Below are 27,686 nucleotides of genomic sequence, written 5' to 3' on the forward strand. Positions count from 1 at the left end.
CCTTTCTCCTTTCCTTTCCTTTCCTTTCCTTTCCTTTCCTTTCCTTTCCTTTCCTTTCCTTTCCTTTCCTTTCCTTTCCTTTCCTTTCCTTTCCTTTCCGTACAGTTTTTGTTGTTAGCCTTTAGCTTTTTCTTGCGTAAATTCCTTAGAGAAGTAATTCTTTGGCTTTTGCTTAATCTCTTTGTCCTTTGAAAGTTAATGCCATGAACCTTGTATCAGAGAACTCATGAATCATTAATAATCAACCTATTGGCCCAGAGTCTATGCTCTAAAGTAAATCATTACCCAATTAGTCACTAATTATTCAAGGGGCTACAGCAACCCATTAGTCCGGATATGGTCTTCTTTACATATCCCCTCTCATTCATTGAAGACTTGTTTTTAAGCTCATGATCTTCCCATTGGTACTGTCATCATTTTGAGTGAGTTCACTTGGACAGCTAACCTATGTAGTATGCTTACCTAGCCATTCACCTTCTCTGACATCTTCTCCAGAGACGACCAACTCAGGTCACTCACTTCCTAGGCAATATCATTATCATCATCGTCATCGTCATCATCATCATCATCAAACAAACAAACAAACAAACAAACAAAAAATTTAGGAGACAAGTTGTTGATAAATGAAAAATAATTTATTGCCAGTTTAGCTGAACCAAGGAAAGATTTTTAGATTCTTTGAGTCTTTTCTTTTCTTTTATTATTTATTTATTTATTTATTTTTGGTTTTTCGAGATGGGGTTTCTCTGTGTAGCCCTGGCAGTTCTGGAACTCACCATATACACCAGACTGGCCTCGAACTCAGAAATCCGCCTTCCTCTGCCTCCCGAGTGCTGGGATTAAAGGTGTGCACCACCACTGCCCAGCTTTCTTTCAGTCTTTTCTATTCAAGTGTAATAATGCTATAGAAAAAATGAAACAGAAGTCAGGAAATATACATAGGTTAAGGTATCAGAACTGTGTGAAATATTTTTCTAGGAGGCAAGTTCCTCCTCTGATTGGGACCCTAGTCCCAGCATGGGATTCCTGGGGAAATGATAAGTCTTTGCAGTTCCTTATTTCAGTCCTCTGATAGCTGAAGGGAGAGGCCCAAGTATCTGTAGAATAGCTCCTCTCCTGCCAGGTCCATTACATTACTTGCTGTACTTCCATGAATACCTGCTAAACTTTTGACTTCCTTTTAAATTTTAGCACTGAAAGGTGCTGAGAAGCTGTGAGGGGGTGGGGGCAATTTGTTGCTTGGTGAACTTCACTGTAGAATTATCAAACAGACTGCCAGTTTTTTATTGTGGGCTCTCAACTGTCAGTACTGTAGGTGTTTTCTTTTTGAGTCTCTTTTCCTGGGAAGGAATCCTGCAGTCTCCTGCTTCGAGTGGGGGGGGGTGTAATGCAGAGGGCGGGGGAGGAGGAACAAGCTTATAAGCACAGCTGTCAGCATTCTAGGAGCCAAGCAGGGAAGAAGACTGAGTCTTTCCAGATTTTTTTTAAAAGTAAGATGTCAAGATTCTGCCGAAGTAAACCTCACATCTCCTGCCAGGCTGAGGAAAAGGAAGGCTGTTTGAGTGGATCTGGGGCTCTAGCTATTCTTCATGCAAACTTTCAGCTTTGTGTCACTAAATCAGCTTGATGTTGTTGGCTTCTCCATCCAGCTTTCTCTGCTCTGTTGTTGGTTACTGCACATCTGTCCTTTTCTAGCTTCCAAACATTTGTGGACAGTCTCTTCGTTGTTGGCATCTATTTGTTTCTTTCTCTTTGTCTTTGTGGGTTTAGGTCATTTTTATTCTTTTTCTTTCTGGTGGGATTTTAGGAAAGCAAAGATGAAATATATATTTAAACCACTATATTTAACTGTCCTGAGTCTGAAGCCTCTGAAATGTTGTGTCCCATCTTCATGTTATTGAATGTGGTTTTTCAAGGTCACCAAAAGAAGACCTCATTGCTAAATATAAAAGATCCTCTTTTGTTTCATCTTTCCCTTTAATCTTATTGGTATCTCAGTAGCATGTGTCCCCAGTGACCACTTTTACTTGCAGTCTTCCTGTTTTGTTTCATAAAAATTCCCATTACCTGTGTTCTTTACTTTGATTTCCTTTTCCTTTTTTCTCACTCTCTTTCTCCCTCCCTCTCCCATCTCTCTTTCCTTCTCCCCCTACCCAACTTCTCTCTGCCATTGAGAGCAGGTCTTCCATGATCTATTTCCTTAGTAATACTGTTCTTCCTGATTCAGTATTAGGAAAGTCTCCTCTCTCCCCACACAGTTTTCCTTACAAATCCATTAGTGTTTAAGTCTTCAGTTACCATTTAATTACAATCAACTGCTATGTTGATGATTCCAAGTCTCTATGTAAATCTTTTCATGGATTCAAATGCATGGAATAGATGGATATCTATGTGATATCACTTGAAAATCCCAATAGAAATACTTTTTTCTCTGCTCTCTCACAGAATCTGAAATCCATCACCATCCTTATTCATTGTATTATATTAAGGTACCATCACTTAAGATAAAATGGAATTTTAGGTGGGAAAGAATAGTATTTAGGAATATAGAATTGTAACACACACACACACACGTGTACAAATACACATATAGACTTCACAAATGGAAGACAATGTTGAATACTCTCTTATAGTTTACATTCAAAATAATATACCACAGAATTTCTCATATCGTTGAAAACCTTTATTTTTGGTGGCATATGAAATTTCTCATACACACACACACACACACACACACACACACACACACTTGTGTCAGTCTCCAGTGTTAGAGAATTAGCTTACATATGGTATGCTGAGTGTATTTATAGTTACTACATGCATGTCACTTACTTGCTTTGCAAGAATTTTATGAAGGGTCCAATGAGATCATTTGGCAGTTAAGAGCACTTGCTGTGTAATCATGAAGATTAGAGTTCAGATCCCACCACCCATACAAGCTAAATGCCCTACCCCTGCCTGTAACTCCAACTCTGAGGTGTATGAATACAGAAGGATTTTTTAGATTGTCTGGCTTCCAGTAAACACTAAAAAAAAAAAAAAAAAAAAGCTCCAGGTTTTGGTGACCTAGAATATCCCCTGTAGTCCATGCTGGCCTCAAATTTGTGGAAATCCAGCTGCTTGAGTTCTGGAGTGACAGGTATGCAACACATCTGGCTTGTTTTTGTGTTGCTGCTGCTGTCATTTAATGTTTACATTATTTATTTATTTATTATTTATCTATGCGTCTCTCAGTGGGCATGTGTGAGGTCAGAAAACAACTTCTGAGAGCTGATGGTGTGCTTTCACTGTGTGGGCTCTGGAGATCACACTCAGGCAGTGAGGCAGCAAGCACCGTGATTCATTGCCCATCTCAAGGCACTGTTGTTTCCATGATTTTTGAATGAACTTTATTCGTGTGTGTGTGTGTGTACAGTAAATCAGTGGATTCAACCCGGGGATTTGTGACTGCTTAATAAGTCCTCTACTCCTTTTTCACTTTTGATTACACTCTTGTGCCCTGTCACAGACAGTGGGATTCTGGCAGGAGACAAGGCACTAGAATGTCACCAGTAGCAGCCTGAGTTCTTTTCTGAGACCTGCACTCAAATGAAGCCAAGGTTTTTGACTGCAAGCAGAATTTCAGATGGAGTCAGTCTGAAGCAGAGTTGGAGTTTATCAGGAAGAGCGTTTGACATAGATTTGACCTTTGGGGTGTTAATAGAAAAGTGTTCAGGGAAAGGGTGAAACACACATGTGAGCGTCAGCCTGAGCTTCTCATGCGAGAAACCCCCTTGAATGCCTTAGTAGTAGCTCAATATAAGATTTTGGAGGTTTTTGAAATTATATACATCAAGGTGTTTCAAAGGGAACACCCCTCCTCTGTCTCTTTTCTTCGTTTTAATAAGGAGAAGAATGGAATGGCTCTGTAGGAGCCTTGGGTAAGAGTTCAACCTGATCAGGTAAAACCAGGGCTCTGCAGGTTGTACAAGGGTGGTAAGATGTGCCTTTTACTGTAACTGTGGTGCTGAGTGTGAGATTCCTTAACAGTTGACAGCTTCCAGAAGATAGTCCCTCATGTCCCTGTCCCACTGTCCTGCTGCATTCCCACCTCACTTACTGCTTATTCCTAGGCGACTTAACAAGTCCACTGCTAAGGCATTCAAGGGGGATTCTCACATGAGAAGCTCACACTCACTTCTTCCACTACAGCTTTAAAACTGTTGTTAAAATATATTTATGCACATTATTCCTTTACCCAAATTGCTCCAGTGGCCCCTATTCTTATTTTTAGGTTAAAGGCTCAAGTTAAATACATAACATATAATATTCCACATGATTCTGCTTCATTCTCTACCCTTTAAGCCTTTGTTAATTGATCATCATGTAGGTCATGGCTTAAGAGTAGCTTCTAGCCTGGCACAGTGGCGCATGACTTTAATCTCAGTACTGAAGAGACAGAGGTAGGTGGATCTCTGAGTTTGAGGCCAGGGTGGTAGAGTTCCAGGAGAGCTCGGGCTTCACAGAGAAACCCTGTCTTAAGGAAACAAACCAGCAAACAAACAAGCATACACCAAAAACCAAACCAAAACCCAAAATAAAACTGAACTTGCTCTGGGGAGATTTGTCCTTGGTCCCATGTTTCTGTTAGATGACGTGTGTTTCCCATACCCTCCTTGCATTGCCCATTTAAGGTCTCTATTCCCCATGACCTGTGAGCTCATTGAACACGTGGATCACAGCAAACTTGTTTCCTTGAGTACCTGTAGAATGGAGCACACTGCCCGGCACATTAATTTTGCTTAATAACTTTTGGGTAGATGCATGGATGGATAAGTAGATGAGTAAAAGAAGATTGGGAAGGCCAGGAAAAAAATTAAGGCCAGTTTTCTGACTTAACATTAAGATTGTTTTTTATCAAATACTACAAAAATAGCTGTTCAATGTGAAACCTTAAGATTGTTTTGTGCTGGGCTGGAGAGATGGCTCAGTGGTTAAGAGCACTGACTGCTCTTCCAGAGGTCCTGAGTTCAAGTCCTAGCAGCCACATGGTGGCTCACAACCATCTGTAATGAGATCTGATGCCCTGTTCTGGTGCGTCTGAAGACAGCTACAATGTACTTATATAAAAATAAATAAATCTTTTTTTTTTTTTAAAAAGATTGTTCTGTGCTGGGCATCCAGTTGTACAACTTTAATCTCAGTACTAAGGAGGTATTAGAAGAGGATCACAGGTTCAAGGCCACCCTCAGCTACATAGGAAGGCGAAGGTCAGCATAAAGCACACCAGTTTCTGTTAAAACAACGAAATGAAACAAAGCCAAAAATAAAATCCATAACCCCCATTTATTTTTACTGTCATGCAATCTATTCCAGAAACATCTACGGTTTCAGAAATAGTCAAAAGCTATTGTTTGTAGATCTGCAACAGAGCATATGTATTTGCCCAGTTGCTCATTGCCTTACAAATGGCTCAGTATAAAAATTGCCGTTCTGATTTTACTCTGTCCACTAGAACCTCCGTAGTGTTTGCAAGGTAATGTTTCCTTCCATCTTGCCCTCTGTCTGCACAAGGGACTTCATTGACTGCTTCAGAAGGTCTGATACAGGACTAAAGCCTGAATATTTCTGTAAAAGCTTCCTCAGATAAGCCCTATTAATCATTAGGTCATAAGAATTGCTGACGTACATAACATGTATAGTTAAAATTAGGAATAACATTCATAGTTATGGAAAAAGAATTTAAGATCAGACAAACATGGCTTCAATTAAAATTTGATTTTTACTATTATGTGTGATCTTGACAGCCTACTTAGCTTTTAAATGTGCATGCTTCCTCACTTAGAAAATGGAAATATCTTCTACTATATAACATTGTGGTAAGGAGAAAATTAGATAATTTATGTAAAATTTTCATTTTTGTGCACAGTGCCTTATATATACTAAGCATTCCATAAATGTTACCATTATATTGTTTTCGTAAGTCATTCAGTTACTCATTCAACATTTTTTTATTCACTATGTGTTCAACATTGTTTTAGGAACCATAGAAGAAGAGATGGGAAGTAAAATAGAAGCCCTATTGCTGTGTCTTAAAGTTAGTTGGACAGTTGAACCTAAAGATGTAACTCACCTAGCAGAATGTTTTCCTAGCTTACACAGAGCCTTAGATTGAATCCACAGCACCTTCTAAATGGGACATGGTGGCACATGTCCATCTTTCTGACCCTCAGGAGATAGGAGAAACAGGATTTCAAAGTAATTCTTGGCTATGGAGCAAGTTCAAGGCTAGCCTGGAATATGTGAAACTTATTTCAAATAAATACATAAATAGGAAAGAAACACTTAGTTGGGGACATAATTATCACAGTATTATGCAATTAGAGAACAAAACAATGAAATATAAATATTTTAAAATATCAAATAATGAATGATATTAATGGAGATATACTAACTCAACATGTTGGTTTGTTAGTTAGCATGAAAAAAAGAGACATAGAAAAGCAATCTTAAACTGCTCTTACCAAGCCAGCAGAGGTCTACTTTGATGCTGCCTGCCAGATGGAAAATGATGCAGAGGGGAAAAAATCCTGTATTTACTTCTCAAAATTAAGACAGGATGGGGGAGTGTGTTTGAGGGATGAACATATGTGTGTAAATATGGTATAAGTCTTAATTGGTTCCTTACGATTAAAATGGAAACTGTTTCCGTTAGAAAGGCAGAGATATGGTATTTTCACTTACAAGTGACTTATTTTTACCTCGTTAAACCAGAAATCAAACACTAGATGAAGGTTGCAAGCCTATTTTGATGTATTGATGCCTTTTTTTTTCCTTTTCAGGGTCGCTATGGCAACTGCATCTTCGCAAGTTCTGATTCCAGACATCAATTTTAATGATGCCTTTGAAAACTTTGCTTTAGATTTTTCTAGAGAAAAGAAACTATTGGAGGGGCTAGACTATTTAACAGGTGTGGAAGAGCTGTGCTTCCCTCCCCATTGTAGTTAGTTTTTCCCTTCTGTACCCTTTCTGTCTAAAGTAAACTGAAAAGAAAAATGTTTGCCGTAATTTTTTTAAAAAATAAGCTTTTTCTGGTACATGTAGTTTTCCAGACAAGATCAATATGTTTGAGCTGGTATAGTGGTCAATCACGTGTACCTTTAGAAACAATTTTGTTTTAGTTCATGTAACATAAAAGTGGACTTCTGGCTGTGGCTCATTAGCAGAGATCTTGACCAGCAGTGTTCAATAGCTGCAAAAAAGAAGTGATTTATTTTTTTAAAAAAATCAACTTTATTTCTTATAATGCATCACATGATTCTCCTGAGCTGTTAGGACTCAGGATTAGTTTTCCAGATACATTTTCCACATAACAAATAGCTGTCAGAGGTGACAGCCTACAATTGTTAAAATGACTGAAATAAAGACTAATAAATATCCAGGAAGAAAAAAAAAAGATAGTAAAGAATAATGCCAGCTTGTTCAGAATGCTGGTTGTTTTCAGGATTAAAAACCAGTCACTTCTTGAGACAAATCTATACACAATAAGTTTTTTGTTTGTAGTCATATTGTTATTATATCAATGCAGCTATTACTTATCTGCTTCATTCCATACACTGTAAATTAATTTTGTATCATTATTCCTCATAACAAATCTATAAGGGGGCTATCATGTTCATTTTATGGTGGGAAATTCTTATTAATTTGCAGTTTAAATACTGTCAAATGTTTAGGAAAAAAATATCTTGAAATAAAAACAGGTTGAAGTCCATGTAATGAGAAAACAGTATTTTGCTTTGCTATGTATAGATGCATTTTTACAGGCATTCTAAATGAAAACTGGGGAGATCATTACAATAACTTAGTCTTATATATTTGTCACAAATGTGTTTGGGGGGAGCTGAAGTCTCAGCACATAGCTTCAGTCTGGTGGTTGTTTTCTATTAAGAACATTTCTTCAGAGTTAAGGATGTAGCTCCATGGTACTGAGATTGTCTGGCATGGACTTAATCCCCATGACTGAAAAAAAAAATACGAGAAACAAAAACTCCTACTACTTCTGATGAGACAAAGTATTTCCTTACCATTGTCTTCACGTTTCCTTTTCAGCTCCAAACCCACCATCTATCCGAGAAGAACTCTGTACTGCTTCCCATGACACCATTACAGTCCACTGGATCTCAGACGATGAGTTCAGCATCAGCTCCTATGAGCTTCAGTACACCATATTCACTGGCCAGGCTAACTTCATCAGTAAGTCATGGTGTAGTTGGGGCCTGTGGCCAGAGATAAGGAAATGTAAGGAAGCAGTAAGCTGCTCAAGATTGGCCGGTGCGCCACGAGGCAAGTGTTTGTAAGACATGTGAGGTTGTTTAGTATAGACTTTCATAGACAGTGCAAGCTCCCCAGGGGATTGTAAAACATTACTGATGGCTGATAAGCAAGTTGTGTATTTTCTTGCTGGGTAGCCACTGGGATCATCCCTAATGGTTTATGTAACCCATAGCTTTTCTTCAATCCATACCACTCCATTGACTTAATATTTGTTCCTGGGTAGCTAAGTCACCACCATTCCACATTCCATGTGAGTGAATCAATCTCTCTCTCTCTCTCTCTCTCTCTCTCTCTCTCTCTCTCTCTCTCTCTCTCTCTCTTATCATGCTAAAATAAAATTCCGTTCAAAGACCATTGCTTCCTTTATTCTACCTATTTGTGTCTATGACTATGTAGATCAGTCTTCTGCCCTGTCATTCTTCTCTTTGCTACTTCTTCGTTTCCAGAAATAAGTCCAGTACATATAAAAGCATGATGGAGCCAGGTACCAGTGGCTCATGCTGATAATCCCAACATGCAGGAAGTTGAGGCAATAGAATTGTAATTAAGGCCTGTTTCAAAAGCAAACAAATGAACAAACAAACAAACAAACAAAAAGCTGCATCAGTGTGTCACAAAGTTAAAGATGTTTAAAAGGCTGTATCAGCCTACATGTGAGGATGGTTTTGCCTCCTAGTGAACTGGAGCAAGACCAGACCCAGTAGGAACTTAACTGATTGGCTGCAGTCAGTAGGATTTGAGCAGAAAGGTTCCCCTCACTTCACTGGGGGGAAGGGGAAGCGATGGAATCCAAGCTGAGTCAAAACTGAATCTGAGCAGTTGCATTGGCAAAGCTGAAAAATATTATTTTCTGTTACTTTGTGCTTTGCATTTATGTCTCTCTTCACAGACCAGCATGAATAGACTTTATTCAAATAAACCCTCCTCATAGGCTTTCTTTTCCTAATTGGTGACAATTCTTAAGCAGACTTCTGGTTTTTGTTTTTGTTTTGACAGTACCGGGGTGGAGAGATGAGGGGACATTTAGGAGTAAAATTATTCTAAGCCCCTTGGCTCACGTACCCATCGTTTCTGGGCATTTCTTCAGATTATGAAGTCACAAGCTCTAAGGCCTTACTTATAAGTTTCTTCTTACAGTACACTCTGTGTGTTCTAGAAGCCAGTATCAAAGAGAGGAAGTGTCCTTTAACTTCATGCTAGAGGAAGAGTAATCATTTCCCAGAAGTTGAGAACAGGTTCAAGATCTGACAAACCCGAGAGTCATTTGTAATTGAAGGACTAAAGGAGTTGTTACTAATGACAAGGTTATACACATCTTAACCTTGGAATGGCCCTTAGAAGATAACTGGTCCAGTCTTCTCTTTACTCACAAGTAAATATCTTTGAATATTGCTAGTGAGGAAATGTTCATTGTCATGAAAGCAGTCCATTTGATTGCTGGACTGCTATAAATGATCTCCAGTGCTTCCGCAAGGGAGGCCTGTTTCTCTTTGTAAATAACAAGGACAGAAGAAAGCGGTGTGTTCAGTCTGCTTTGTTATTTGCACAGCTATTATCCCATTTAGTCTTCAAGTGCTCTCAGTCTTCAGAGATTGTACTGATTCCATTTTTATATGAGAAATTGGTGCTGATGTTAAGTTAGTTTCCTAAGGACACAGAACTCAAATAGGATGGGACTGAGATCAGAACCTGTGACTGTCAGCCTTCCCACTTGAGTTTTCTTCATTAAGCTTTCTGTGACTCATTAACGAACATTCCATCTTTCTCACAGAACAGTTGCTCAGGTATTTTAGGTAGCTCATATGGCACTACTAACTTCCCTCATTTTTATGACTCAACCTTTTTAGTTCTTCCAGTTGTTCCCCATACAGTCTGCTTTTCAGGGCCGTTATCACCATGAGCTTTGTCTTCTGTTGGTCAAAGTGCTTTTAAAACATGCATCGGGTCAACAGGGACTATGAGTACTTGGAACCTGTTTCAACTTCCCCAGAGGATATCCTTTTTTTTTTTTTTTCTCCTCTGAGGCAGGCTCTCAAGTAGCTCAGGCTGGCCTTCAATTTCCTGTGTGAGAGTGACCTTGAACTTCCAAGTCTTCTGTCACCACAGCCTGAGTGCTGGGATTATAGGCATGTAAGGCCATACCCAGCTTTATGTAGTGCTGAAGATGGGATGTAGGGCTTTCTTCATACTAGGTAAGCCCTGGACTAACTCAAGTGCATCCTCAGTCAATGGGTTATATTTCTTGTACTGTACCATTTTTGGAAGCCACATTGATTACTGAATGTTTACCGAGCCAATAATTATCTTGAGATTCCCATGTATGATAAGTTCTGTCTCCACATGGCTCAAACTCAGCACCTTTGACTTTCTGCTTATGACATTTTGCCTTGTCACCTTGATTCTGCGTCAAGTCATGCCTGGATCCTTCTTAGCTGGTTTCTATTTTTCCTTACATTTGTTTTCCCTCTCAGCCTGACTGCTGTGCTTTCAAACATTGACAGAAAAGTTTAATAGGCTATGACAAACAGCAAAGCCTTGCAGCAAGATTCAGACTACAGTGAGTAATTTGTTTTAGACGATTCCTTCCTCTGGAGCCCTAACTGACTGGGAACTCACTGTGTGGACCAAATTGGCCTGGAATTCACAGAGATTCCCTTGTCTCTGCTCCCTGAGTGCTGGGATTAAAGGCAATGGGCAACCATTTTACTAGAAAGAAATCTCAATACTCATTCAGAGTCCTGGTCTCCTCAGCCGGTCAGCTCTGCTGAGGATGAGTGAACACCAGCACTGACAGCTACTTTCTCTTGAGACAGTTTCACATTGTCATTATCTAGAACTTCCTTTTTCCCTTTGTCCTCCCTTCCCTTCCCTTCCCTTCCCTTCCCTTCCCTTCCCTTCCCTTCCCTTCCCTTCCCTTCCCTTCCCTTCCCTTCCCTTCCCTTCCTCCCTCTCTTCTATCTCTTCCCCCCTCCTCTTATTTTTTCCTTTTGTTTTCTTTTTGTTTTGAGGTAGGGTTTTGCAATGGAACCCTGGTTCACCTGTGACTCATAGTAATCTTGCCTCCATCTCCCAGAGTACAGGATTATAGGCATATATCACCCTACCTGGTCACAAGAGGTAGATCTCCCTCCCCATCCAGACGTTACCCCCTGGATTCTGAGCGCTTCCTATCACCTCTTCTCATTAGAAATGATCACAGTCAATAAGGTTCCAGGCGATATGCCCTTAGCTGAATGAGAATCCCAACAGGTCCTTTTGGTTCAGTGTTTTCCTTTGCATTACAAAATCATTGGACAGAAAGTTTGTCTAGTCAGGCAGTCTGTAGCACATTGCCACAAAGTTAGAACTTTATCAATTTATCTTTTCAGTAATACATTTGTCTCCATCACACACATTCATCCTGTCTCTTACATTTCCATATTTTGACATTTTTCGTTGACTATGAAGTGTATTTTTATTTACATAATTCACGTGTTGGTCCCATCGCACCAAGTCTTATTGATACCCACAGAATCATATATTCACCATTACAATCTTAGAACCTGAGTTCAGTCCCCAGGCTTGCTGGCCAGACAACCTAGCCCATTTGATTAGTTCCACACCACTGAGAGACTCTATATCAGTAAAAAAAATAATAGACAGAGCCTGAAGAATGACACCCAGGAGAGTCCTCTGGCCTACACACACACACACACACACACACACACACACACACACACACACACACACAAATAAATAAGAATGATTTTAAAATAAAAATTCCAATACTAGCACAAAGAACACTCTTCACTTTTTAATATATATTTGTGCATCCCTGGTGTTTGTAAGGCCAGAAGAAAATATGAAAGCCCCTAGAACTGACAAGCCCTGAACTCTGACAGGCCCATTCTTATGCAGATTCAGTGGAAGCTTCCACACCTACTGTGAGTTCTGATTACACTGCCTTAGTCTTGCCCAGAAGACTTGGTTGCTATCTTCTGGCTCTTACATTATTCCTGCTTCCTCTTTTCCAGTGTCCCCTAATCCTTTACACATCTGTCAACTTTTAGAAATTCAATATCAGAGGCTTGTGGTTCTTTGTGAGTTCAAGCCCAGCCAGAGCTGCATAATGAGACTCTTGTCTCAAAAAGTTAACAACCATATAATTCTCTTATATAGCTTCCCATTTACATTCTAGGTTTGACAATTAGTTCAATAATATTGATTATAATATATAAAGAGTCCATCATTGACCTTTATAAGGTAGGATGTAATTATCATATATTTAGCTTTCTTTTAGCCCAGTAGACTTCCTCAATCATTCTTTGTCTTTGATAGTTTTTGACATATAAAACAATGCCCATTTTCTAGATGTACTGGTACACATCACTAATTCCAGCACAAGCAGTTTGATTCAGGAGGATTACAGCTCAAGACCTGCCTGGGCTACATAGGAAGACCCTATCTCTTCTTACACTTTTTCTTAATTTATCTGATACTTCCTCACAGTTATATTCAAGTCATATGCATTCATTTTATTTGCATGCCTAGTTGGAATAGTGCATATGTGATAGAATATAACAGCAACAGTATACTTCTTAGAATGTCATATCCAGAGGTATGTAATGTCGATTTACACTACATTATTGATGCTAATTTTACATATCTTATCACTATGTTCCCTGACTTTTTAAATTATGTACTTTGTGTTTTTTTTTCTTTTACTACCAGTAAGCAGTCTGTATGGTGATGCTTTAAAATTATACAAAATATCCTGCTTCTTCCTCAACGCCATCTCACCCGACTCTTACCCCTAACTGAGCATCAACTGATGATGTTGCTCTCTCCAGTCTTTACATGATGATTGTGAAATGAAGTTTCCCAGCGGAGAACTCGCTCCCATACTTACAAACTGTCACTCGATATTTTGTGTAGCAAGAGCCTCTCTCCCTATTTCATCTTTTTTATTTATTCATCAGGAGAGACTCACAGATGCATTTTCATCAATGATTTAGAATTCTTTAGTACCTTCATTTTTTCTTGTGTAAATGTCCCAGATTTAGGCAGTGAGAGCCTTTCAAGACATTTCTAGAGGTGTGCCATATTTTCCTGTCCTTTTTGTGAGCATTTTGTTTGCTTTCTGGCCTAACAAAAAATATTGCAGACTCATTTTAACTTTATCCTGTCCAAACCTTCAAATCAGCTATATTCCCAGGAGCCCTGGCTACTTTTAGTAGGACAGTGGTATGAAAAACTAAAACCTTAGTAGTACACACACACACACACACACACACACACACACACACACACGTAATATACTAACTTGTTACTTCTCTACTGTTATGATAATATACCATGGCCAGGCAACTTACAGATGAACAGTTTATTTGGGCTTACAGCTCCAGTGGCTTAGAGTCTGATGGCTAAAGTATGGCAGCAGGCTGATAGCAGGCTGATAGCTCACATCTTAAACTACAAACAAGAAGCCAAGAGAGTGACCTCTGAATGGCACATAGCTTAAAAAAAAATTATTTATTTATTATATCTAAGTACACTGTAGCTGTCTTCAGACACACCAGAAGAGGGCTTCAGATTTCAGTGCAGATGGTTGTGAGCTACCATGTGGTTGCTGGGATTTGAACTCTGGACCTCTGTAAGAGCAGTTAGTGCTCTTAACCCCTGAGCCATCTCTACAGCCCAAGCACATAGTTTCTTAAAAGCCCCAGTGACATACTTCTTCCAGCAAGACTATACCTCCTAAACCTATCCAGACAGTGACACCAACTGGGGACCAAGTATTCAAACATCTGAGCCTATAGGGACATTCTCATTCAAACCACCACATATACTTATGTGCATTCTCTACATATGTTTACATATATATGCAAATATGGAAGCCTGTTAGTATTCATGTGGAATTGGTTATATGACCTCCTGAGGATACCAGAATCTGTAAATGCTCAGATCCCTACATAAAATGGTGTAATATTTGCATACAACCTATAGCCATCTTCCAGTATATGTTAAGTCATTTCTAGACTATTTATAGTGTCTAGTAAAATATAAATTCTGTAAATAGTTATTATATTGTTAATGTTGAAGGATTATGAATTGAAGGACAGCCTAGCCTATATAGGAAATTTTAGGCCAGCCTGGGTTATATGGTAAGGTTCTATCTCAAATCTTTAAATCTATAGTTTTGAGGGTCTGGAGAGATGTCTTGGTGATTAAGAGTACTAGCTCTTTTTACTGAGGACCCAGATTCATTTCCCAGCATTCACATGGCAGCTTACAACTATCTGTAACTCAAATTCCAGGGGATTTGACACTCTCTTCTAGTCTCTGTGGGTACTCCATACACTTGGTGCACATATATACATGTAAGCAAAACATCCACAAAATAAAAAGAAATCTTTTTTTAAAACACATTAAAATCTGTAGTTGGTTGAATCCTTGAATGCAGAATGCACAGAGAAAGTTGGGCTAACTGTACATATTTTACAAGTCATACAGTGCTCTGTGAGCAGCTTTACTCGAGCAACAGCACTCACCAACACACACACACACACACACACACACACACACACACACACACACACACACACACACAAACTATTCACCCCAGAAAGGGAATGCACAGTAGGCCAAAGAAATGATTGCACCAAAGTCCAACTTGCTGAACCAATGCATTTTTATTGGAGTAAATATTAAGAGTATGGGTAAAAGGTTACTTGGAAAAACAGGGATGGCTCAAAAAAGCAACTGTATCTCACCCAAGATAGCTCATGGCTTAGGAAAGTTGCAAGCCTGGAGCTTTGAGCACAGCTTGCAGGCAGTTCCTCAGTGGTCTCTCCTCCACACCTTGGCTGCTCTATGTCTCCTTCCCCAGTAGTTGTTTACTCCATTTATAGAACTGCCAACGTGAGGGTGGGAGGCTAGAGAATCTTCCATTTTCCTAGACATGTGATGTTTTGTTTATCTCCTGGGTCACTTGAGCTCCGGATTTCTCCTGGAGGGAAAGTTTGAAATAGGAGGAAACTGCAGCCAGACAGCATGCAGACAGATCAAGACCACCCACTTCTAACTCATCTCCATGAGTTCTTTCTTGCCTTCACCCTTTCCATATGCATGTTCTTTTCTCCGTGGTAAGAATTTGGGGTCTCAAGAACATGAATACATATTTGCTCAACCCGGCAATATGTCTAAACTATTTTCAGAACTGATTTGCTCAGGGACTGAGTATGTAGTTGCATGGGAGGGTACTTAAACAGTTCTTCCCTCATCTGCATGTTCCATGGTCATTATGCCTTTAAAATATAGTGGATTTAATTTGTTTCACTTTGCCTTTAGTCTCATCTTTCCTCCACTTTTTTGTTGATTTAATTTTAACCTTTTGAACTGCTATGTAATTTTTAAATGTGAAATTATAATTTATTGATAGAGTTTTAGTTTTTGCACTTATTTTAATGAAATTTTTCTTAAAAGGGAAATATGCAAAAAAGTATACTCATGGGGATTTCCTTTTTTTCTGGTATCCCTTTTCCCTCCACCCTCATCCTTTGTAAGTGACCGACTTTGTTATCATCTTGGTTATTGCTACCATTGTTATAGGTTTTGGAAGTCCAAGAAAATGTAATATGATTTATTCTTTGCCTTTCTGCAAAAATACTATAGAATCTTTATGCTCTTTTGTAATTAGACTTTTCCAGTTAGCAGTGTTTCCCTATCAGCTCATAGAGAGCATCCTCAGTCTTCTTTTACAACTATATAGTACTTCACATGTAGAAAATTTGTAGCTGTTTTTGTGTTTTAAATTTTTGAGAGACTGGTTTCTTCTTTGTGATACAGGTTTTCCCGTAATTTATTGCCCATACTGTCCAGTGGTTTCCAGTTAAGAAAAAGTTTTGTTCTGATCCTTATCCTTTTTTCACAAGAAGACAAGAGTCATTTAATATCTCAATCAATTCTTTTTTAATTTATTCACGTGTGTTTTACGTGCATTGGTGTAAAGGGGTGAGATTCCCTGGAACTGGAGTGACAGGCAGTTATGGGAATTAAAGAGCCATCTCTCCAGCCTCCTCTCAATCAATGCTTTGTCCTATTTCTGTAGTACATCTTTTTGTTCCCTCATTATGATTTTTGTTTGTTTGGTTGTTGTTTGACCTTTTGAGATAGCCTTGCCTGAGCCCAGAAGTTGCTCTATAGTCAAGGCTGACCATGAAAGCCTGACCCTCCTGCCTCTACCTCTGAGGTGCTGGGATTACAGGTATGTACCACCATGCTCAAATTTATGTCTCAATTTTTAGTATTAATTTTGGCCTTTTCAGCATACCTTGAATTAATTATGAATCTCTTGATCAACTCCCTTGTAAAATATTCACAATACTATTTCTAATTTTTAATCTCACTCAATTCTTCATTCGAACTCTATAACAATGACTTAAATTGGTCCTCATTTTCCATGACCTTTCCTTTCCATCTTCAAGTAGAATTGTATTTTTAAAATGTTAAACCAACTGAGAAATGGATAACAGAAGAGAGAAGCCAAAGAGAAAAAAAGAAGAACCCGTCAGAATAGAGTATCAGTATTCATTTTACCAAAAACTAGTCAAATACTTTTAATTAAATATATTTCATCCTGTTTAAGTCACTATATCTATAGTCTCAAGATTATTTTCAAAAGCAAAAGCATTCTTGAGGTCCTTTTCCTTGCTTGGGCAGAAAGAAAAACCTTTTGGATAATAATACAATTCTCGACCACGTGACCCAAGAAGAATATGGGATGGGGATTGAGTCAGGAAGAGGTAGAAAACAAACCAAACCAAAACAAACAAACAAACAAAAAACCAAACATCCTATCAGAGCAAGAAGATTCTACCCTACTTTGTCAAGTCATCTTGGCTTCTTTTGAAGTCTAGCAAATTTGGTAAGGAAGGGTGAAGATGAGGTGGAAAGGCAGGGTAATGTGGCTCTGAAAGTCTCACTGTCATACAGGGACAAAGGCACATTGTCATTCACACCCTCCCCACAGTGATGCAGTGCAATCATCACTGAAATAGGATAAAAAGATAAAAGCTTCATCTATGACCACGGACAAGTCACTTTCCTTCCATTATTGTTTACTCCGAAAGATGAAGGGGATTCATGTCTAGGTGTCCCTTCTGCTCTGAATGTTCATGATACTGAGTTCTGTACAGGAATTTTTCCATCTATCCAAGACCAGACTTAGTTCACACAGAAACAGATTTTAGTGGTAAAGATCCAGATAGTCCATAACTGTGAGGATTCTACTATTTGTGTTCTTTGGCATAAAAACAATATACCCTAGCTTTTGTCAGTGGTTGCTAGATGCCAGAAGCCTGGTACAACTCTTTTAAGTGCGTGGAAAATAATAATTAGTGAACTCATAAGTGCCAGTTCATCTCATTATATCTTTCAAGGCTCAAAAGAAAATGAATTCATGTAGGTGGTTTATAATTGATTTTCAGTGTATTTTTTTTTTAAATCCTGACTTTTTTTTAACCTGTTGGATGATACTTTTGTCTTTCCCTACTTCACAGGTCTGTACAATTCAGTGGATAGCTGGATGATTGTGCCCAACATTAAGCAGAACCATTACACAGTTCATGGACTCCAGAGTGGGACACGCTACATCTTTATCGTGAAAGCCATAAATCAAGCAGGCAGCCGGAACAGCGAACCCACCAGACTAAAAACAAACAGTAAGTTGTGGTGATTTCAGGAGGAAAGACTCCTTTTCTCTCTGTGTCAAGGAGGACACTTAGCCTGAGGGGACTCCCAGAGTAGTGGCACTGAGTCGAGGGAATTTATTGTGGTAGTTTGTGCTTTATTTAAAGGGTTTGTTGGTGCCCATGGGTGTTTGTGGACTAAGAGATGTATAGCGTAGCTCATGGCTTGGAATGAGGTTAGGGAAGGGTTTTCTCTGCCTTCCACCCCTGTCTCCCATGCTTGGGAGAAAATTGAGTCGACGAGCATTACTTGTGATGATCCAGCAAAGCTCTACCACAGAGAAGCCATAGTTTTAGGAGTGCTCTTGAGCAAAACCGACAAGAGTTCTAGCAAGATTTCCAAGGAGTTTACGTGAATAGTGGTTTTTGTTTGTTTGTCTTTTTTTAAACTTCCTGTCACACATTGCAAGAAGTTTGAAGGCAACCTGCTCATGGCTAATATAGCAGCTCTGAGATCCCATGTAAGCTCTTTCTTTGTGTTTACCCACCAGGCCACAAGATGGCCAGTGCAGCCTCTGATGCCATATTTCCCTTCAAGACAGGAAGAAGAAGGGAAAACGTTGGCAATCTTTTAATCAATGAAAAAAGTGCTTAATCAGAATGTTCTTCCAATCTGCTTGACTTCAGTTTCCTTCCTATTAACTATTCCTAGCAGCAAGGGTGGCTGGAAGACTGAGTGAGAGAGGGGAAAAAGATGAGGAATGGCTGCGGAATAAACACACAGTGTCTATCACAGAGGCATACCGCACACTAAAGCTCTTTCCATACCCAGCACTCAGGGTCACGGGACAGTGTTTTAGTCGCATGGTTATAAGGGTCTCTGAACTGAAGCACATGCTATCTTTCATCATCGATGATGGAACAGCCACTCTAACAAAGTTACCTAATTATATGTGCACTCCGATTTCACGAAAGCAAGCATCTCCTGTTGCTGAGTTTTTCTCACTTCTTCTTCTTCTTCTTTTTTTTTTTGTGAGCAGTTGCCTCATTAAGACAGACTTTCTTACTTCAAACATTGTAACACTCCTTAAAAATTTACCTAAATCTTAAGCCACTTGGGAAAATAAAACATTCTTTTACATTTTTTTTCAGGCCAACAGTTTAAACTAGATCCCAAAATGACTCCCAAGAAGGTGAAGCTCTCTAATGATGGATTGAGGATGGATTGAGGATGTGAGACTTCGAGTGGTCCCTTTTAATATCATAATACATGATGGGAACACTTTCTCCTCTGTGATTGGAATATGACTTCCAGCAAAATGAGATACCCACATTTTTTACAGAGAGGGAAAATAATGCATGAAGGCTATTCTATAGGAGGGCGAAATCTTACTTAGTTGCAACTTGACACTCTTGCGTGCTTTAGTAATATAGTTCAAACTGTAGCCAACCTAGATCATCATTGGAGATCCTCTGCTAATAATGGTCTTGGAGGGGAAAGGTACAGTTCATCACGATGATGTTTCATCATGGGTTTTCCCCCCTCTCTTTCACTTTTTTTTTTCAGGCCAACCATTTAAACTAGATCCCAAAATGACTCACAAGAAGTTGAAGATCTCCAATGATGGATTGCAGATGGAGAAGGATGAGAGCTCTCTGAAGAAGAGCCACACTCCGGAGAGATTTAGTGGCACAGGGTGTTATGGGGCAGCAGGAAATATATTCATCGACAGTGGCTGCCACTACTGGGAGGTGGTCATGGGTTCTTCAACATGGTAAGTGGAGTTTGTTTTCTTTCTTTCTCTCATCCTCTCTGCTTTTAGGCTCTTAGGAGATTCAGTTGAACAGCTAAACAAAAATACTAGGAAGTCAAGGTTAAGAGATATTTGATAAGAAGTAGTCCTAGAAAATTTTGCCAGTTTTTAGAAGATAAAATTTTGGAAAATACATTGGGCTAGGAGATGGGAAGTGCTGTATCACTCTAGCTGCTGGCTTTATAGGCTCTGATTTTAGTAGCATTCTGCATGCAAGTATAAACGCTTTAAGGAAGAAGAAGCACATAGTGAGTCACTCCTAGACCCTAAACAACTCCTATTGTTAATACATGTTTCTGTCTTCTCCACTGTCTTAGGTATGCTATTGGTATTGCCTACAAATCAGCTCCAAAGAATGAATGGATTGGCAAGAATGCCTCTTCCTGGGTCTTCTCTCGATGCAACAGTAACTTCGTGGTTCGGCATAACAACAAGGAAATGCTGGTGGATGTGCCCCCACAGTTGAAGCGTCTAGGCGTCCTCCTGGATTATGACAACAACATGCTGTCTTTCTATGACCCAGCTAACTCTCTCCATCTTCATACTTTTGATGTTACCTTCATTCTTCCAGTTTGTCCAACATTCACAATCTGGAACAAATCCCTAATGATTCTTTCTGGCTTGCCTGCCCCTGATTTTATTGATTATCCTGAGCGGCAGGAATGCAACTGCAGGCCTCAAGAATCCCCTTATGTTTCAGGGATGAAAGCTTGCCATTAAGTGTCAAGAGAGCATGTGAGTCACTGGCTCTTCGGTTCAGCACTTCCCCTCTTAAGCCTACATTAGTGCTCCATATATGAGATGCACACTAAAGTCCATTGGAAGCACTCGAAATAACTAGATATCGTAGACTTAATTTTTTGTGCATTAAAACTTATGTTTGAATTCATGTATTGAGTTACTCAGAACAAATTAATCTGAATAGTCTGGGTTTGTGCCACCAGGGAAGAATTCTAGAGAATATCTCTGTCGTCATTGGAGAATTTAAAATTCCCAGTGATTTGGGAGTATAAATGATACTGTTAGGAATTAGCCCTTCTAGTAATGGCTAGTTTGACCAGGTAGAATTTGCACAGTGTCAAATTATCATTTATTATATGTCACTTTTTAATAAACTAATAAATGAGGTGTTTTGAGAACAATATATATGTGCATATATAATATATAAAATGACTGAATTCATTTTATGAGCAAAATGCAGATAATTTTTATCTATTATGTATACACAATAAACCTTAATTTGCCCATTTAAATAAGAAATATATGGAAAAGGAAAATAAATGACACTGTCCATTCCTAACTCTTAGGTAAAACCATCATGGCTAGCCAGTCTCCTTCCCTTACAGCTGTTCTTTCTTCCCTGTTGCCTCATGTACAAACACATACAATCAAGACACAGGAAGTGAGAAGAGCTCTTGGTTAGATGAGGAGAGATCTGGGGACAAGATTGCACAAGAGATGCTAATGCTACATAGAAATTTGATTCTGGTATAGAAGTGTCTCGTGTAGCATAATTTCATTGATACTGCTTAATGGAGGAGATTCATCTAAATTGTTAAAAATTATCATAGACTATTTCAAAGAAATATAGTTTTGTTATTCTCAAATACAAAGTTACTAGACTTAGGCTTAAGAATAGAGTTGTATAATGGAGTTTCTTCAGAACTCACCTTACTTGAACAGTAAGAACGGAGTGTTACAGGTTCAACAACTATATGTATACAAATGTACTTATATTTTCAGACAAAGCACTGAAATGCTGTTTTCCTTGATAAGTTCAATACTCATTATTTTTGGAATTTTGTTTATACTATTCATTCATTTGCATCCCTTCTATGACAAATAAAAACATAAATTCCATCCTCGTTTTTATCACAGAAGTTGAGCTTCACAGCCTGTGATTTCACCATTTCTGTTGCAGAGATTAATTGGAAATGCCAGAGAAATAGAACCTTCTTCCAGGAGCCAAAACTACGTCTTGGCACTTGTAAAATGATTAGTACTGTGTAATTGTTAAATGATAGTAGTAGTCATTCCCTGGATTGTATGTAGCCTTGATACAGTGTCAAACGTTAGCCCCTCGTTCTACTAGCATGGTGGATTCTTATTTATTCATTTGTTCAATGATGCCACATTACTGCTGCAAGAATGCACATATTACTAGAATGCAGACCTTGGTGTCAAATGCCTCACTCTAATGCACAAGAGACAACATATCTCTGTAAATCTTACCTAATGATCCTTACAGATTGTTTGCTTATCTACCACAAAAAAAGCAAGACCTGTGCCAATACAAAAGAAAGACTTAGATTTACATGCCAGGTAGCAAAGTCAGGTTCTTTGCCTTCAAAGATTATATGTACCTTATAGCTCATCAGGAAATGAACAATTTCAGTAAAATTCAACAGTGCTGGTAGTTGGCTTGTGGTATGATAAAACTCCCAGCCTTGTAATTGAAATAGCCCTAGCTTCTCTGCCATTTACCTAACAGTGTGACCTCAGGAAAGCACTTCTTCAAACCTGTCTCCTCTTCTGTAAAATGATCCCCAGTTTATGATGTAAAGCTGTAAAAAAAAAAATTAGTGCGTATCAGTTACGGAGCACAGCACCTGGCATTCTCTATGTGTGCCACCAACGTTCATCTCTTCTCCAACACCATTCATTTGTTTTTGTGTTCTTTACATTTTAGTCCTGGGAACAAAGCTTTAGCTACTCATTTTACTATGGACTGCAGCTTAGACTACCTTTGCTCATCCCATCTTCTCTCAGCTAACTAGTGACCCCTGGAATTGGCATTTGTGGCTCCCTGTGGCACTCCCCTGGCACACTGAGCACCCTCCCCACCCAGCAATAATATGGAAGTGTTTTCAGAATGCCATCCTGTAAAGAGCCATTTTAGAAGTGTTGTTAGTGATTTGTTCCTTAAAACAATTGATTCTTGGCCCCTGCCCCTGATCTACTTAATTAAACTATATGAACATAAGGAAACTTACATTTGAGACAAGCTTCTCAGGTTATTCTGAATCACACAAAGTTTAATGTAGAATAATAATCTTTCCTAGAATGAGACTACCTTGGGGTAAGCACTGTGGCTTTTGTTGTTGTATTTTTAAGACCCAGAACAGTGTCTGGAACAAAGTAGTTGGCTGGCTGTTTGTTGAAAGAATGTATGAACGAAGAAATGAATAATTCTAATTGCTGTTTGACTGTGATGTCCATTTGTGATATTTGTTATTCTTGGGGGCAAGTTGGTTACTTTAGTCTGTATTGCTATTATTTTGTAAATGTACCAGGGCTTATACATACAAATGAACATTGTTCCAGATTGGCAGTTATCATGGAGAATTGTCTTTGGAGCACGTGGTATAATTCTACAGTTACATTTCATATTTTCATGAACTTCAATGAACGTTGTTCTTGAAGGTAGATTTAAGTTTTTATTACAGGCAGAGTTAAGCCTACTGAATAAACTGAAAAATTAAATGAGGTTTGTGGGAAGCAATAAAGCTTGACTCTGAAATGCTAGCTTCTGAGGCACGTAATGCCTTCCAAGAAACAAAATGGTGGCAAATCACTCAGAGGGCTATGGTGAGTTCCAGATATTTACTTCAGTAAACTTAAAAGACTTTCATAGAACACTGGCAAGGGACCAGAGGATAACTCTAGCTAAAGCCAGTTGCACAAATGGAACATGACCATTTAACATCTTCAAGAAAGATAATTCCATAAACATGGTTGTTGTTGCTTTACTCGATCTAACTATTCAGAACTTTTTCTCCTAGAAAACTATTTTCTGTCTGCAATTTATGCTTGTTTCCACTTTTTATATTGTCTTATTAAAGAAAGCACAAACTGAAGCTAAGCTTGTTTTGAGACTACAAAAGAAAATTTAATGCCACATTGATGTTCTTGCTACTTATAAGAATAACTGCATCTGGTTGTGTTTTTATTATGTAATTCCATTGTGTGTCTTTGGATGCAGTGAAGTTCATATTGTAACAAAATCACTTATATATGCTTTTCAGCTCAGACATTCTAGGTGAATTCTCTCAGTTTACATATTTGTATATGACTACCTGGATGGATCAGTTCATGGATGGACTTTTGAACAAGCTTAGATGCTGGAACCCCTTCTATCAAGGAATGGAAAATGTGAGGCAGGTAGACATGAACCACTCCCACACTTACTTGTAGCTCCTGAAGCCAATTCCAGCCTTAGAGCCATTGGGCTGTATTTGGCTGTGTATTACAAGTTGGCCAGATTTATTGCCATCAGGTCAGGCAGAACTGCCTTTTATGGTGTGGTCTGCCAGCTTCAGAAATATGCTGTGTTATTGTTATTGGCTAGAATATTTATTAGACTATTGTTGGACTATTTTTTATCAAATGCTTTACCCCAGGCTTGTTTGTACTGGGAGCTCTGGACCAATAGTGTCTCTCCTAGTAACAGAAATATGAACATCTGTGGATTACACAGTCTTACCTTCTCTAAAGATCCCAACCCATCCAAATGCTATATTATGAATTAAATAAATATATATGTATTCATGAGTTGTTGGTTGTCTTTCATTGGAATTTAGTGGGGGAAAGAATAAATGATGGTTATGAGTTTCCAGAATTTGGTAAATGACTCAGGGTGGAAGGACTTGTATGTACCAATAAGCATGTAATTGGTTGAGAGCTCAGCAACTGAAGATCTAGAAGGTCTTACATTTGAGGTCCAATCATGAAGAATTTGATTTTAGGAGAAGTATATAGTTAATACATCTAATGAAATGAAGGACCAAGGGAACTCAATTCATCTAGCTTCAGATATTGTGGCAGAAGGCAAGAATTAAAGAACGATTAACCTCCGTTGCTAGAATCCATTAAGACCAGAACATGATCACAATGAAGTGAGCTGATGGACTTACTGTTAAACAACTGGACTGTAGGAGGAGTCTGAGAGAGTTAAAAGGTTCCTTGGACCTGGGTTACCATTGCAATGAGACTAAAGGGTCATGTAACATGGAGTGAATCAGTCAAAGGTAATAGAGAAATGTCTTGAAGAAAGTGGTCAGATCAAGGATGCATAGCTCAAAGACAAAGGAATTAATACACAAAGGAGACAGAAACTTGAAACACAAGGCGTTTAATGCTTTAATACTAGCCTGAATGACTGCTAAATATGAAGCTGTTGTCTACAACTAAGGTTTTGATAAAGCATGCACATGTGTGTATGTTGTGATTTTTAGAAAATCCAGCTTCATTCAGTGTGATAGCAGAAAAAGCAAGGGTCCTTCATGTTCCCCTACTGTCTTAGTCAGGGTTTTACTGCTGTGAACAGACACCATGACCAAGGCAAGTCTTATAAAACACAACATGTAATTGGGGCTAACTTACAGGTTCACAGGTTCACTCCATTATCATCAAGGTGGGAGCATGGCAGCATCCAGGCTGTCATGGCGCAGGCAGAGCTGAGAGTTCTACGTCTTCATCTAAAGGCTGCTAGTGGAAGACTGACTTCCAGGCAACTGGGGTGAGAGTCTTAAGCCCACACCCACAGTGACACACCTATTTCAACCAGGCCACACCTCCAGATGGTGCCACTCCCTGGTTCAAGAATATACAAACCATCACACCTACCTAGGAACAGAAGCAGTCCCAGAATGTCAGTGACTTTGTACCATACATAGTTGAGCAACATGTATGGCATGCTAGCTGTGAATTTCCCTGCATGGAGGATCAAAGTTGTCTTTTAATAACTGTTGGTCACAGTATACACCTGTGACTTATTTGGTCTGGTCACTTAAGAAGCATTTACTCAAAAAAAGAAACATTCATTCCCCATTATGTTCCTTGCATTCTTTTCACTACTGGGAAGGGGGCAAGAGAGCTAGATCAAAAATATTGTTAATATTTATAATAAAGTATATAGTTCAATAATTCCCCCATATAGTTTTAGATCTCTGAATTTGCTGAGTTATTAGTAATTGAGAAAGGAAATATTTCTTAGACACACAGAGATGAGAGTAGAAGCTCTTACCAAGATGTATCATAGAGAGTAGTGCATTGTGGATTCTTGGGGAATGTATCCTAATGACCTTTCTTTTCCACTACGTCTGGTGGGTGGTGGGCTAGATGGGAGGTTGAACCCTTATTAAATTAGGTTGAAAAAATTATCCCGGGGCTGGTGAGATGGCTCAGTGGTTAAGAGTGCCAACTGCTCTTCCAAAGGTCCTGAGTTCAAATCCCAGCAACCACATGGTGGTTTACAACCATCCGTAACGAAATCTGATGCCCTCTTCTGGAGTGTCTGAGGATAGATAGCTACAGTGTACTTACATATAAATAAATAAATCTTAAAAAAAAAAGAAAAAATTATCCCTACAGAGTACTCTATCTGCATGTACACCTACATGCCAGAAGAGGGCATCAGATCACATCACAGATGGTTGTGAGCCACCATGTAGTTGCTGGGAATTGAATTCAGGATCTCTAGAAGAGCAGCCAATGCTCTTAACCACTGAGCCATCTCTCCAGTCCTAAAACCAGGCTTCTTAAATCAGGGAACAATTGGGGAAGAATTGATAAATTAGTCACCAATAATGTATTACTAGAAGAATGCTGGCAAATTATATACCCCTATCTTGTGTATTAATGTTGTAAATTTAACAGAATCTAGAATCACAAATACCTGGACATGTCTATGGAAGTTTCTGCATGGGGTCAATTGAAGTGGGAAGTGTAACTTTAATTTCTTCAAACCTTATTTTTAATGATGGTTCTTAAATGCTTTAACCTCCCTTCTAGCCCACCACCCACCAGAGCTAGTGGAAAAGAAAGGATACAGGGGAAGTGTACCTGTTTGGAAATGGTTCTTTGGAGCAAATCCCATCTTCCATGTTAGGAAATCAGCAGTTCAGTTCACAGGTTAGCAGCTGCAGCTTGATCCACTTGCAAATACTTCACAGATTCACCAGCAGTCTAGTGTCGGGACAACAGCAGCGTTGACACAACCTAACAGGAACAGCTAGGCCTCAGCTGAATTGGCACAAGTCAGCAGGAGGAATTCAGACCAACAGGGATGCCAGGAGAAGTTCTCAGCTGTGCCTCTCTCAGTGAAGCAAAGATCAGGGCAGATAGGAGACTAAGAAGTGTTTAGCTATGCAGGCTCCTGTCACTGTTGAGTCCTATTTATACTCCCTCCAAATTGCATATGTCCTTCATGGATCTTTCCTCACCATGTGTCTTGCCTGAGCACATGAGTCTGCCTCAGCTAACATCAATCTGCCAATATGACAATCAGCCCGAGGCAGCAGAGGTAGCAAGAAGCTGCAGCACACCACCAGAAGTTGTTTTGGTTTTTTGAGTTTGTTTGTTTGTTTGTTTGTTTGTTTTGGTGTGATTCTCTCTATGAAGTCCCGATAAATGGAGCTCAACTATGCAGCATAAGGTGGACCAATACATGCGTGTAGTTAGTGAAGAATCATTCATTGCATGTCCTTTCATGTGCTTGCTTTAGCAGAACATCCTTTCACTTGTGTCTGCTTCAGCAAAACATTCCTTTACGAGTCTGCCTTAGCCTTCATCTATGTCCGCTTCAGCAAAACATTCCTTCACATGTTTACCCTAGCAAACACATCATCTGATGCATGACTTTCCAAAGAACCCTTAAGTTTCCACTTCAGGCAAGAATCAATGTAAATTTGAACAGTACTATTCCATAGGTTGGGGTTTCAGACTAAATACAAAGGAGAGGGCTAGCTGAGGACTGTGTTTCTTGCTCTCATTTCTCATTGTGGATGCAATGGGACAAACTGCCTCAAAATTCTGTTGACATAACGTCCCTACCTTCATGGTCTCTATCCTCTAGTAAGTCAGAAACAGCCCTTTCTTAAATTGCTTTTAT

The 27,686-nt window shown here is 39.1% G+C and overlaps 1 protein-coding gene across 4 annotated transcripts in view; it reads left to right on the forward strand.

The window, feature by feature from the left end:
- Positions 1 to 24,346, forward strand: part of Mid2 (midline 2) — a 98,567-nt gene extending 74,221 nt beyond the window's left edge. For 2 of the 4 annotated variants that reach the window (XM_029473304.1, XM_021153074.2), the window contains exons 6-10: positions 6,822 to 6,949; positions 8,089 to 8,232; positions 17,853 to 18,014; positions 19,549 to 19,756; positions 20,113 to 20,632. In XM_029473304.1, the coding sequence (XP_029329164.1) occupies positions 6,822 to 6,949; positions 8,089 to 8,232; positions 17,853 to 18,014; positions 19,549 to 19,756; positions 20,113 to 20,515 (1,045 nt within the window). In that variant the 3' untranslated portion in view covers positions 20,516 to 20,632. Of the gene's footprint in view, positions 1 to 6,821; positions 6,950 to 8,088; positions 8,323 to 17,852; positions 18,015 to 19,548; positions 19,757 to 20,112 lie in introns of all 4 variants that reach the window. The other 2 variants (XM_029473305.1, XM_021153072.2) reach the window with 2 other exon arrangements.
- The last annotated feature ends 3,340 nt before the right edge of the window (positions 24,347 to 27,686 follow it).

The sequence above is a fragment of the Mus caroli genome, chromosome X (assembly GCF_900094665.2).
Source record: "Mus caroli chromosome X, CAROLI_EIJ_v1.1, whole genome shotgun sequence".
NCBI classification, from domain to species: Eukaryota; Metazoa; Chordata; class Mammalia; order Rodentia; family Muridae; genus Mus; species Mus caroli.